Below are 11,797 nucleotides of genomic sequence, written 5' to 3'. Positions count from 1 at the left end.
GGGGGAGGGTACAGCATTGGGGCCTCGGGGAAGGGGAACAGACAAGTTGCTGTCCTTTTGTTCTTCAATCTAGTTGTGGAGGACGTCGCTTTACTGGCCCATGTTGGTTTTGTGATCATTGCGCTTTTTCCGGCTGAAGCAGATCAGTTGCTGGCCATTGGACAGCAGCTCACACTGGCTGCCGGCCACTCATGGTAGCTTATGACAGCCCACTGCAGCCCCACTGCAGCCTACGTCGTCGTCCGCGACTCACGGCAGCCCAGCTTCAGGTCCAGCTGTTGTTCACCATCTTAGCTGTAGAGGGTGCAGCGTCATTGGCCCATGTGGGATCCAAATCTGCAGCCCTGCTGCTCAGAGCTTGCGCTCCCAAGCCAACTCTTAACCAACGAGCCACTTGGCCAGCCTGGTTGCCTTCTCTTATCACACATGGTGTGTGTCCTTCCAGAACCTTTTCATATATGAACATATGGGTTGGGCCTTAAAACAAAACAAAACAAAACAATGTGAACATACTATGCATTTGCTGCAACTTGTTTGTTTTTTAACCTCATAATATATCATAGGCATTTTTCCATGTCAATATATACAGATGTACATAATTTTTAAGGGTTATATAATACTACAGTGAACAGATGAATCATAGTTTATTTAAGCATTTTCCTTTTGAAGAGAAATTTACATTAATACCAGTTTTTCACTATAAAAATAGTGCTGCAGTGAACATCATTGTACATAAATCTTTGGCTCCCCTTCTAAAGGACAGATTACTAAAAGTGGAATTGCTGGCTTATAGGGAGTAGATATTAAATTTGTTCATTAAAGAGTTTAGGTAGCAAAATATCTACAGTAGTCAGAAACATAGAAATGGAAAGTAGAATGGTGGTTACCAGGGCTGGGGGGAGGGGAAAACAGAGAGTCATTCAGAGGGTATAGAGTTTCAGTTTTACAAGACAAAAAAGTTCTAGAGATCTCCACAACAATGTGAATATAGTTAACTGTAACTCAACTGTACATTTAAAAATGGATTAAGAGGGTAAATTTTATGTTATGTATTTCTTACCACAATTAAAAAATTGTTTTTAAAGAATTTAGGTTACTGCAAGAGTTTGGTATGATTGGGACCTATTTGGGAGAGATGAGGTAGATGGGTGGTGGGAAATCATAAAGGGCCTTATAAGCCTTTTTTTTTAAAGATTTTATTGGGGAATTGGGAGAGGGGGGGAATCGGGGAAGGGGAACAGACAAGTTGCTGACCTTTTTTTCTTCAGTCTAGTTGTGGAGGACGTCGCTTCTGGCCCATGTCGGTATTGTGATCATTTCGCTCTTTTTGGCTGAGGCAGATTGGTTGCTGGCCATTGGATAGCCACTCACAGTGGCTCACGGCAGCTCACGCCGGCTGCCAGTCACTTATGGTAGCTTACGGGAGCCCACTGCATCTCCATTGCAGCCTACACCATCGCCGGCGACACACAGCAGCCCAGCTCCAGGTCGAGCTGTTGTTCACCATCTTAGCTGTAGAGGGCACAGTGTCACTGGCCCATGTGGGATCCGAAACTGGCAGCCCTGCTGCTCAGAGCTCATGCTCCCAAGCCAACTCTTAATCAATGAGCCACTAGGCTGGCCCTTATAAACCATTTTAAGCAGCCAGAACTTTCTTCCTTAGGAAGTGGGGACATTTGAAGTGTTTCAAACAAGGGAATAAATTGAGCATATTTGTATTTTAGAATATTCACTCAGGCACAAAGTGGAGGACATATTGGGGCCAAAATGAGAGAGGGTGGAAGGCGGAATGAGGCAGGGTGATCACTTAGATTTGAAATAATATTGAATTAATGTAGTAGTGAGTGGAGGGGTAAATTAGATGTTAGGAAGTAGGATGGAATGACCAGTTGGAATGGGTAAAGAATAATTCCAGGAAGAGTCAGGGATAACTCCAGGTCACAAGTAGCTTGGGTGTTTAGTAGAGAGAGTGGTGCCATTAACTAAGGCAAGAAATATAATAGGAATAGAAGATTTGAGGGTAAAAAACCAAATGAGCTCATTTTGGATGTGTTCTTTTTGAGGTGTATCCAAATAGAGATATTCATTAGGTGATTGGGTATATGGGCTTAAAGCCTAGAAGAAAGGTCTAGGCTAAAGAGAGATTTAGAAAGCATTTTAGGGTATAAACAGCAGCAAAAAAACATGACCTAAATGCCAAACATTTATTACACACGTGCAAAAGCATCAGTGACCAGCATGTTAGTACATGGTCGGAAGAGGACTGAGGACAGAACTCAAGGAAGCAGTCAGCCTTTATGAGCGTTTGGAGGAAGAGCCATCAGCTCTTCTGAGAGCAGTCAGATAGAAAGAACGTGGAGGTGGTGGCATCATGGGAGCTAAGGGAAATGGTTTTAGAAGGAAGGATTGACATAGGTGGCAGATGGTGCAGCGGGATCACATATGACTGAGAAATCACCACTATTGGATTTAGAAATTAAATTCTTTGCCGTGAAGTGCTAGTAGAAATCAGATTTCAGTGAGTTGAAAAAGGAATATGAGGTGAGAAAATGAAGATAGCAATATAGACTGATTCTGCTTTAGGAGGGACACTGACGTTTATTCAATGTCTACTGGGTTTCAGGTACTGTTAACCTCAGACACGTATGACAGACTTGATTGTTCTACCTAACATTTCTTTTGGTTAAAAAATATATATTTCTTTTGCCAGAGTCATTTTCACTTTTGTGTATGTATAAGGTGTGAGTATCTGATGGTCTAATAAGGAAAGGGAACCTCTTTCACCCTTTGTGGCAAAATCCTTGTTCTTCATCCCTTAGGCATATGGAGGGACATGTTGGCACATGGATTTTTTTCCTCTACGTTATATCCTCCATCCTCTTCTAAACCCAAATAGAAGTGAGCTATTACCCCACCTTCTTTCACTCCCAGGCCCGGTATGAAAGCCAGCGGATCCAGCTGGAGTCAGAGCTGGCTGTGCAGCTGGAGCAGCGGGTGACAGAGCGGCTGGCGCAGGCTCAGGAGAGCAGCCTGCGGCAAGCAGCCTCCTTGAGGGAACATCACAGGTACTTGGCTCACTGGATGCTGCTTCTCTTCAGCCACACAGGTGTGGTTAGTGCCCTGCACATATCCTCTCGGATCCCTTTACCATTTCCTAACACACTGGCTTCCGTCAGCTAGGACCTAAGTCTGTCTGTGTGAGGGCTGCCCACAGGTGCACATAGAAAGCCAGAGTGCTTGGGAAGTTTCATCCCATAGGGAGTAGCTTTACCAGTAACTGATGGGTGCAGGAATATAAATTTTCCAGCTCCCTTGCCCCTGATTGGGACAATGCTGAGCTATGACCTACCTACACCATTTCCAGGGCTGCCCTGTAGGATTGAGCCTCCTTCCCACCTCATTCTCACTTCCTCTCACCCCCACTCCCCTGCCAGTTTTTCCTGGAAACATTTCTTAAATGAATCACTTTCCCATAAATCCCCATCTCAGTCTCTGCTTCTGGGGAACCCAACCTAAGACACCAGCTTTGTCCTTAACTCTTTCCTGAGCCCACCTGTGCCTTGCCCAGGCTGGCTGCCCTTGGCTGTCTTTCTCACATGCACATGTTCTGGCTTTTTCTCATTTAATTACTTCTGTCTCCAGATTCAGTCCTTTCTCACTGTGCCCTCTTAGGAAGCAGCTGCAGGACCTAAATGGACAGCACCAGCAGGAATTGTCCACTCAATTGTCTCAGTTCAAGGTGGAAATGGCAGAACGAGAGGAAAGGCAGCAGCAGGTGGCTCAGGACTATGAGCTTAGGTACTGGTTCCTGGAGTATCCCTTTTCAGCCTCAGTCCCTTCCCTGTGTGTAGAGCCCAAACTGGGAATGGTGAAGAGCTGCCCCCTCCATAGACTTATCTTCTTCTACATTGGCCCCCATTCCTTTCAGAATTTCTGCTGTCTGACATTCCATACTGGCTGTTCTTATTCTCCAAGTCACTTTCTCAAAGGTCCTGCATAAGCTCTTCCATCTTTTCTTCAGACTGGCCCGGGAGCAAGCACGAGTGCGGGAACTGCAGAGTGGGAACCAGCAGCTGGAGGAACAGCGGACTGAGCTGGTAGAGAGGCTACAAGCCATGCTGCAGGCCCACTGGGAGGAGGCAAACCAACTGCTGGGAACCTCCACCCTGCCTCCTAACCCCCCGGTAGGCATTGCCCCTTAAGCTAAGCTGCTCAGAGTCGTCGTGTTTACATCTGTTCTTGGAAAATCTAGCTTTCTCCCAAGGGAAGTCCTAAGTTCAGGTCCTTGGACCTGCATTAAAAAAAAAAAAAAAATTGTGGACTTTCCCAAAGAATAACTGTGTCATCAAAAGAAATCTTTTTTCCATGGCCATAGCTCACCCAGACTGTCCCCGTGGTATTGGCCTAACTCTCTTCTTGCAGCTCAAAAGGTGGTGAGGAATATGTGGTACTAGTTTTGCCAAATGGCTGTTGAATTAATTATGATGGTAAGGTCCAAAATTGTTGCCAAGCCCTGCCCTTGAGTAGGGATGGGAGTCTCACCCCTGACCCTTCTTATGTTGACATCTCCTGCTTCCTTCTTTTAATTATGCAATTTGTATTATTAGCTAAAATGTTTTTTGGAATAGATAGGAATATGCACATGGTAAGAAAAAATAATTCAAACAGTTCAAAAAGGTACACAGTATCTCCATCCCATGTCTGCACCTCAGTCTCCCTGTTCCCCTCCCCAGAACAACCACTGTTACTGGTGTCTTGAATGCCCCCCTCTCCGAATGGTAGCCTGCTATACACTGTTGTATAATTTTTTTATTTAACTGAGTGCTTATTGGTAGAACTTAACATTGTTTCCTATATTTTGCTTCTACAAACAGTGCTGCAATAAATACCATTAGTGTATATCTTTCTGCAAGTATATCTATAAAATTTCTAGAAATGGAACTGTAAGGTAAAAAAAAAAAGCATTTAAAAATTTGATAGATATTATCAAATCTTCTTTTAAGGAAGACCTACGAATTTGTAATCTTATTAAAGTGTCTGTACCATGTCTTGTCTCTTTAAATGCACTGAGCTTTGATCCTTCTTCCTGTCTCTCTCTTGTACCCAGGTCCCTACCATCAGTCCCTCCAGCCCTGGGCCTCAGGAACCAGAGAAAGGGGAGAGGAGGGTCTGGACTATGCCTCCCGTGGCTGTGGCCCTAAAGCCTGTGTTGCAGAAGAGCCGGGAAGCAAGGGACGAGCTGCCTGGAGTGCCACCTGTTCTCTGCAGCCCTTCCCCAGATCTTAGCCTCCTACTGGACCCCAGTTTCCAGAACCAGCATTCCTTCCAGCCCCTGGAGCCAAAGCCAGATCTCACTTCATCTTCAGGTAACTGGGGACAGATATCACTGGGGTTCCTCTTACATGTGTTAATTGTTTCCCTCTTTCCTGTCCGGGACTTGAGTATTTAGTTTCCCAGATGTCTTAGTGATCATAAGTTGCAAGGAGTAGAAGTCCACTCAGGCTGGTTTAATAAAAGGAGTGAGATCTCATGGAAATGTGATATAGCTGGACCTAATGAGAACTGGAGTTTGGATCCAGGAGCACTATCAGGAACTGAGGCAGCTACTCCTCCTCTCTTTGGGCCTGCATGGGCTCTTGACTCTGCCTCTCCCTGCACATCTGCTCCTTTCTCTTAGTAGACTAGCACTCTCTCTCACTCAAGGGTCTAGCTCTCATAACTTTGGTGCATGTGGGTTTGACCAACCGTGACACTGATTCCAGCCAAGACTCTAGATAACTTTACAGAGACATTGGTGTCTTTGTTTCTTAGGTTCATTTTAAAGAGAGGCGATGTGACGGGTTGGCAACCCATCCCTCAGATTGGCTAACCTTAAGAATGGTGTCCACCCCTGGTTTAGTCATCTGTAACTTAGGTAGATGGGGGTGCTCTGTGTGGTGCAAACATGACTACCCAGATTAAATTAAGAATGAGGGATGAAGTATATCACAATTTTAAATATAAAAATTATGTAATAATAAAAAAGAATGAGGGCATTTCTGATAAAGGGGCCAGAACATGTCTATAAATCCTAAACCATTCTGAATATTAAGAAGTTTTAGGTGGTATTTATTTATTCAGAGTCTGAGTACCACAACTTTCCCCTCTGTCAACACTTTTTAGAGTTCAGCTGTTTCATCTCAGTCCTCTTCAACCTTTCCCTTTCCAGCTATTTTAATTTTTCATTTTATTGTCCTTGCTGCAGTGTCCCTCTTTTACAAAGAGTGCCAAAAAAATGTATACACATTTTAAGAAAGGAAAACGGTATTAAAATTGTAATACTCAATATATACGGATAACAAAAGATGAATACAAGTCATGTTTGACTTCTGCAATTACAAGAGTTGCTCAAAGTGATTATTACCATCAGTGTCCAGATACTTCTGACTACGGTGAACTACTGCTTGAGCAATGTTGACCAGTGTTTACTTGTATACATTTTTTGGCACCCCCAGTATTTAATAGGCCTCCTCTGAGCATTTGGTGAGTTGAGTTGTGAAGGAACCCCTCCCCCTACAACATACATATGCATGTGTACACACACAGACACACACACACACACACACACACACACACACACACATTTCACTTTACAGCTGGGGCCTTCTCCTCTGCAGTTGGGGCCTTCCATCCCAATCATAGAGCAGAACGGCCATTCCCTGAGGAAGATCCTGGATCTGATGGGGATGGCTTCCTAAAGCAAGGGCTGCTACCCCCTTCTCAGATGGAGGGCCTCAAGCATTTTTTGCACCAGGTAAGAGAGGACCCACCCTTCCCACCTTATTTTCTTCTTCCCTTCCTCATTTTCTCTTTTTGCTCTAGGAGTCCAGGACTCTGGCTTCATCTCCCTTTTAGGAGTAAAGCTTTGTACCAACTTCTCACTCTCCCAGTCTGTCTTATTCCTATCTTTTAAGTCCCTTCTGGAACTTAGGTGACCAACTCTAGCTCCTACTTCCCCAGCCTCTGCTTCCCACAGGTACCTTGGTCTCTTTCTTTATCAGCCCTTGGGCAACCTTACTATTTTGTTCCCCCAGCTTCTGGAGACAGTACCCCAGAACAACGAGAACCCCTCTGTTGAGCTGTTGCCCCCTAAGTCTGGTGAGTGCCAACTCTAAAGAAGTTTGGGGCTGGGCCCCGACAAGGAGAGAGAAGGTTATCTAGGCTGGATTTTTAGGAACTATAAAGGTGATGAAGCCTAATGAAGGCCAAGTGGTAGGACCTTCTTGGCTCTTTAACCCATTTCCTGATTTTTTTATCTTTCCTTTTGCTAGGTTCCCTGACTGTCCCATCTTGGGAGGAAGCCCCTCAAGTGCCACGCCTCCCACCCCCTGTCCATAAAACTAAAGTGCCCTTAGCCATGGCGTCTAGTCTTCTCCGGGTCCATGAGCTTCCTTCAACCCATTCACAGAGCAGTGTTCCCAGCAGTGGCTCCCCAGAGAGAGGTAAACAGGTTATGGTTTACCAGGAGATAAAGAGGGAGGGTGTTGGGTGTGGAACTAAGGTCCTTCTGAATTCTTAGGGAGATGGGATGAGAGCTAGGGAGAGGGGCCCTAGGATGATGACCATTACTCATATGTTTCTCAGGTAGAGATGGGGTTGCATCCTCGAAACACCTGATGGAGGTGTCTCAGCTGTTACGACTATACCAGGCCCGGGGCTGGGAGGCACTGCCTGCTGAGGATCTGCTGCTCTACCTGAAGAAGCTGGAACACAGCGGGTACCAGCCTGGGAGGGAAGCTGGGAAGGATTAGGAAATAGAATTTGGGCTGAGGGCAGGGAAGAGAGGGGTGTGTATTGTTGATTACTGAGTACTCTTTTGTCTTTTTCTGGGAAAGAAAGTGAGGGTAAGATATAGATCAACAAGTCTCCTCTTCCTGTTTCTCACTGCTCTCTCCCTTTCTTTTCTCCTTTGGTTTTTTCTTCGCTTCCAAAAGAAGTCTCTTCTCCATGTCTTGCTACATTAGTTTTTTCCTCTTTACCCTGTAGCTCTGAACTTTGAATCCTAAGATTGTGACTACTCAGCATAACTCAGTATTTGATTCCACTAATGACTCCTCCTAACTGATCCCAGGTCTAGCTTATTGATTCTTATTCTTAAGAGACAGTTGGGGAGTAATATCTAGTGTTGGGGAGAGTGGGGGGAATTGCTCCGCCATCCTCACCCCTTGATTTGTGTGGCAGGACTGACAGCCGAGGGGATGATGTCCCCAGAAGGAACACAGACTTCCGTTTGGGTGAGATCCCTCGGAAAGAGGTGAGGGAAAGCAGGGCAGGACGAGGGGGATGGAAGGGCTCTCACTGACTCATTCCTCCAACTCCGCACACTCCCTGACTGGCTCTTTTCTCTGTTGCCTGACCCCTCCAAATCCTGTTCCCATTTTTTGTAACACATTCTCTCCCCTTTGCCTAATGATTCTGGTCCTTTCCATGCACAATGCCTTTCCTCAGTGGGGTGGAGGATGAGAGTATAGATGCTGACTTTCTCTTCTCTTGCCTTCAACTCTCAGATTACTTCCCAGGCTCTCCCTCGCCGCTTTGCCACAGCCCCTAAGACTGAAAAACCTCCGGCACGCAAGAAAAGTGGACACCCTGCGCCTAGTAGCATGAGGAGTCGGGGGGGAATCTGGAAATAAGCTCCTGGCCCTTTCTCCTTTTTGTTCTCTTCTTATTATTACTTTAATAAATGCTCAGTAGTCTGTATTAGAGTCTCTGACGCGTAGGAAGTTGGTAAATGGAGGTTTTGTAGGAAACTATGTAAAGAAACCTCATTTTATTCTGTATGAGTATGTTTTTTATATGTTATATGTTTCTATTTTATATTCTGTGGAAAAAGACATGGAGACAGTCTGTGGCTAGGTTGGAGAAGTTTTAGTGAGCTAAAGTTCAGTGTTTTAAGAGTAAAACCCTCAGAGTGATTAGCTCTGGTTGGTAGTGTAATTATGGATGATTTTTATTTTCTTTATACATTCCTGTATTTTCCATATTTTCTAAAACAAGTATGTATTAATAATCAGAAAAAAATCCAACTTAATAAAAGAGTAAGTTATATAAAGAGTGAGTAAAAGTTTGATTGTTGGGGAGACAATTTTCTCTTTTAAGAGCAGATCATTATATTAGATTGCATTAATAGGGTTCTGATTGACAGATTCTGCTCCAGCCAGCAGACATATTATGACTGTAATCTTCATATGGCTTTAAAACATGTATAAAAGACTAGAGTGTGGCAAGAAAAATAAAATCCATGATTACAAAAACTTCCATCCTAATACCAAAATGAACAAAGAGAAACGATATTAGAGACGAAAATGACATCTTTGTGAAACTAAGAAAAGCCCCAACTTCACAGTATAAACACTGAAAAACACACTGTACAATTTAGATTATACTGAAGGGTGATGCCTTCGATTCATACACAGCTTTTCAGCTCTGGAGCACAGTGCAGGGCAGTGATGGTGGTAAAAACAATTCTGAAAGGCCTGGTCCTAGATGCGTGGTTGAGGTAGAGTATTTACTAGATTCTATGAGGCCCTTCTATTTGCCCATGGGTTATTTGATTAGATCCAGAATAGACATAAGACATAGACTCACATAGTATTCCATGTTAATAAATTGTTTAGGTCTTATTTCTTTCCACCTAAAGGTAACTTTCTAGCCCTGGAGGAGGGGAAAGGAAGAAAAGATAAACACACATGATCAGCAGGTGTGCGGGTTCTCCTGCCTCAACTCTGGGCAGGGCAGCTTGGTCATCAGCCTCAGGACTGTTTGGTCATCAGGACAGCTCTTGCTGGCAAAGAAACAAGAGGCAGACTCATGCAGGAGCAGTACCAGGCTCTGGGGACTTTACAAGCTCTATCTCTTCAGCCACTTGTGGAAATGTTTGCTTTTCTACTTTTTACCTCAAGCGTATAAACTTGATTTGATCAAACTCTGACTTATGGCACACTATCATTATTGGTAGGAGAGGATTTTATACCATTTTTTAAAGCCAGCAAATAAACACCCAGTCTTATTATCTCTTGGATTCCAGCTTGCCACCATCAGTCTATGTCCTACATTTTTCTTAACATGAAAACGGTCTGGAGAATATTTCCCAACTCTCTGGAACAAAATCAGAAAAGAGCACAGTGCTGACTTAACCATTTTGTGAGCTAAGTATAGTAAGACAACTTTGATTTTTAAAAAAATATATTGTACTTACATTAAAAGTCTGCTTCTTCACCAAAGACCACCAAGGAGGCTGGGCAGAAGGAGAAAACCCACAGTTGAGCAGCCCCACAGTTTTTTCCTCTAAAATCATCTTGGGAATATTCTGAGAGAGGAAAAATGTTCAAAGATTTGGGAGCTCTATAAAAGCCCACATGCAGAAGAGGTGGGTGCATCTTTTAAGCTCAAGTTTCATTTGATGTAGACAGGGTGTGATATGGGACTTTGACTCCTGAGAACTCTCACAGCTATTTGGTGTTGGTGGGGGAGGTTCTGGTTGTTAAATATGTAAGGGTGAAGACTAAGCTGTTATAACAAAGAAACCCAATGGTACAATGGCTTTTGGGCAGTTTATTTCCTAGGTCATGGTTCCAGAGCAGTGGGGTGTCCTGCTGCATATGGTCACCTAGGGTCTCAGGTTCCTTCCATCTTGTTCTGCTATCCCCTAGATCAGTGTCGTTATTTATGTGGTTGATGCAAGATCATTGTCATGTAGAACTCTCAGCTGGCAAGAAAGGGAAAGAGCCATGTCCAATGTCTTAAGACTCGTACTTGGAAATGCCGCATATCAATTTTGCTTGTAGTTCGTTGACAAGACCTTGGTCACATGGCCACATCTGACTGCAAGAGAGATGAGGAAATGTACATCTACATGTATTTCCATAGCTATCTGTACATTTACATACCCCCTAGCAACACCCCTATATTTTCCTAGGATTGCTCTAACAAATTCCCACAAACTGGGTGACATTACACAGCAACGGAAATTTATTCTCACAGTTCTGAAGGCAAGAAGTCTGAAACCAAGGTGTTGACAGGGCCATGCTCTCTGAAAGCTCTAAGGGAGGATCCTTCCTTGCCTCCTCCTAGCTTCTGCCAGTGCTTACCAGCGATCCTTGACATTGCTTGGCTTGTAGACACATCACTCCAGTCTCTGCCTCCGTTGCCACATAGGGTTTTCTCTGTCCCCCAGTGTTTTCACATAGCCTTTTTATAAGGCCATTAATCACTGGATTTAGGGTTCATAATCCAGTATGACCTGGCGTTAGCTGATTACATCTGCAAAGACCCTACTTGCAAATAAGGTCACATTCAGGGGTATAAGGAAGGGGGGTAGGACTTCAATATAGATTTTGGGGGGATACAGTTCAATCCATAATAACTCCATTAAAAATGAACATACTGGGCCGGCCGAGTGGCGCGATGGTTAAGCGCTGGTTTGGGACGCCAGAGGGCCCCGGTTTGGATCCCACATATGAGGGTCAGTGACACTGCCCTCCACAGCTACGATGCTGGACAACAGCTCAACCTGGAGCTGGGCTGCCGTGAGTCACTGGCGACGGCATAGGCTGCAGCCCCTGTGGCAGTGGGTTGCCACGGGCTACAAAGTGTAACCAGCAGCCAGCGTGAGCAGCCAGCCGCTGCAGTGAGCGACCGTCCAGAAGCCGGCGACTGATCTACCTCACCCGGGAAGAGTGCAATGATGGTGCCAACTTGGGCCAGTGAAGCAACGTCCTCCACAACTAGACTGAAGAACAAAAGGACAGCAACTTGT

General features: G+C 44.6%; 1 protein-coding gene across 8 annotated transcripts in view; it reads left to right on the top strand.

The window, feature by feature from the left end:
- Positions 1-9,091, top strand: part of CNTROB (centrobin, centriole duplication and spindle assembly protein) — a 30,381-nt gene extending 21,290 nt beyond the window's left edge. For 5 of the 8 annotated variants that reach the window (XM_019665930.1, XM_019665935.1, XM_019665929.1 and 2 more), the window contains 10 exons: positions 2,932-3,065; positions 3,673-3,798; positions 4,022-4,184; positions 5,108-5,366; positions 6,636-6,793; positions 7,074-7,137; positions 7,311-7,481; positions 7,624-7,756; positions 8,221-8,293; positions 8,547-9,091. In XM_019665930.1, coding sequence (XP_019521475.1) covers positions 2,932-3,065; positions 3,673-3,798; positions 4,022-4,184; positions 5,108-5,366; positions 6,636-6,793; positions 7,074-7,137; positions 7,311-7,481; positions 7,624-7,756; positions 8,221-8,293; positions 8,547-8,672 — 1,407 coding nt within the window. In that variant the 3' untranslated portion in view covers positions 8,673-9,091. The remainder of the gene's footprint in view (positions 1-2,931; positions 3,066-3,672; positions 3,799-4,021; positions 4,185-5,107; positions 5,367-6,635; positions 6,794-7,073; positions 7,138-7,310; positions 7,482-7,623; positions 7,757-8,220; positions 8,294-8,546) is intronic. The other 3 variants (XM_019665932.1, XM_019665933.1, XM_019665934.1) reach the window with 3 other exon arrangements.
- Positions 9,092-11,797: the final 2,706 nt, after the last annotated feature.

This window comes from Hipposideros armiger, unplaced genomic scaffold (assembly GCF_001890085.2).
Source record: "Hipposideros armiger isolate ML-2016 unplaced genomic scaffold, ASM189008v1 scaffold_457, whole genome shotgun sequence".
Classification (NCBI taxonomy): Eukaryota; Metazoa; Chordata; class Mammalia; order Chiroptera; family Hipposideridae; genus Hipposideros; species Hipposideros armiger.
The sequence above is the reverse complement of the archived record's forward strand: the minus strand, read 5'-3'. Positions and strand labels throughout refer to the sequence as shown.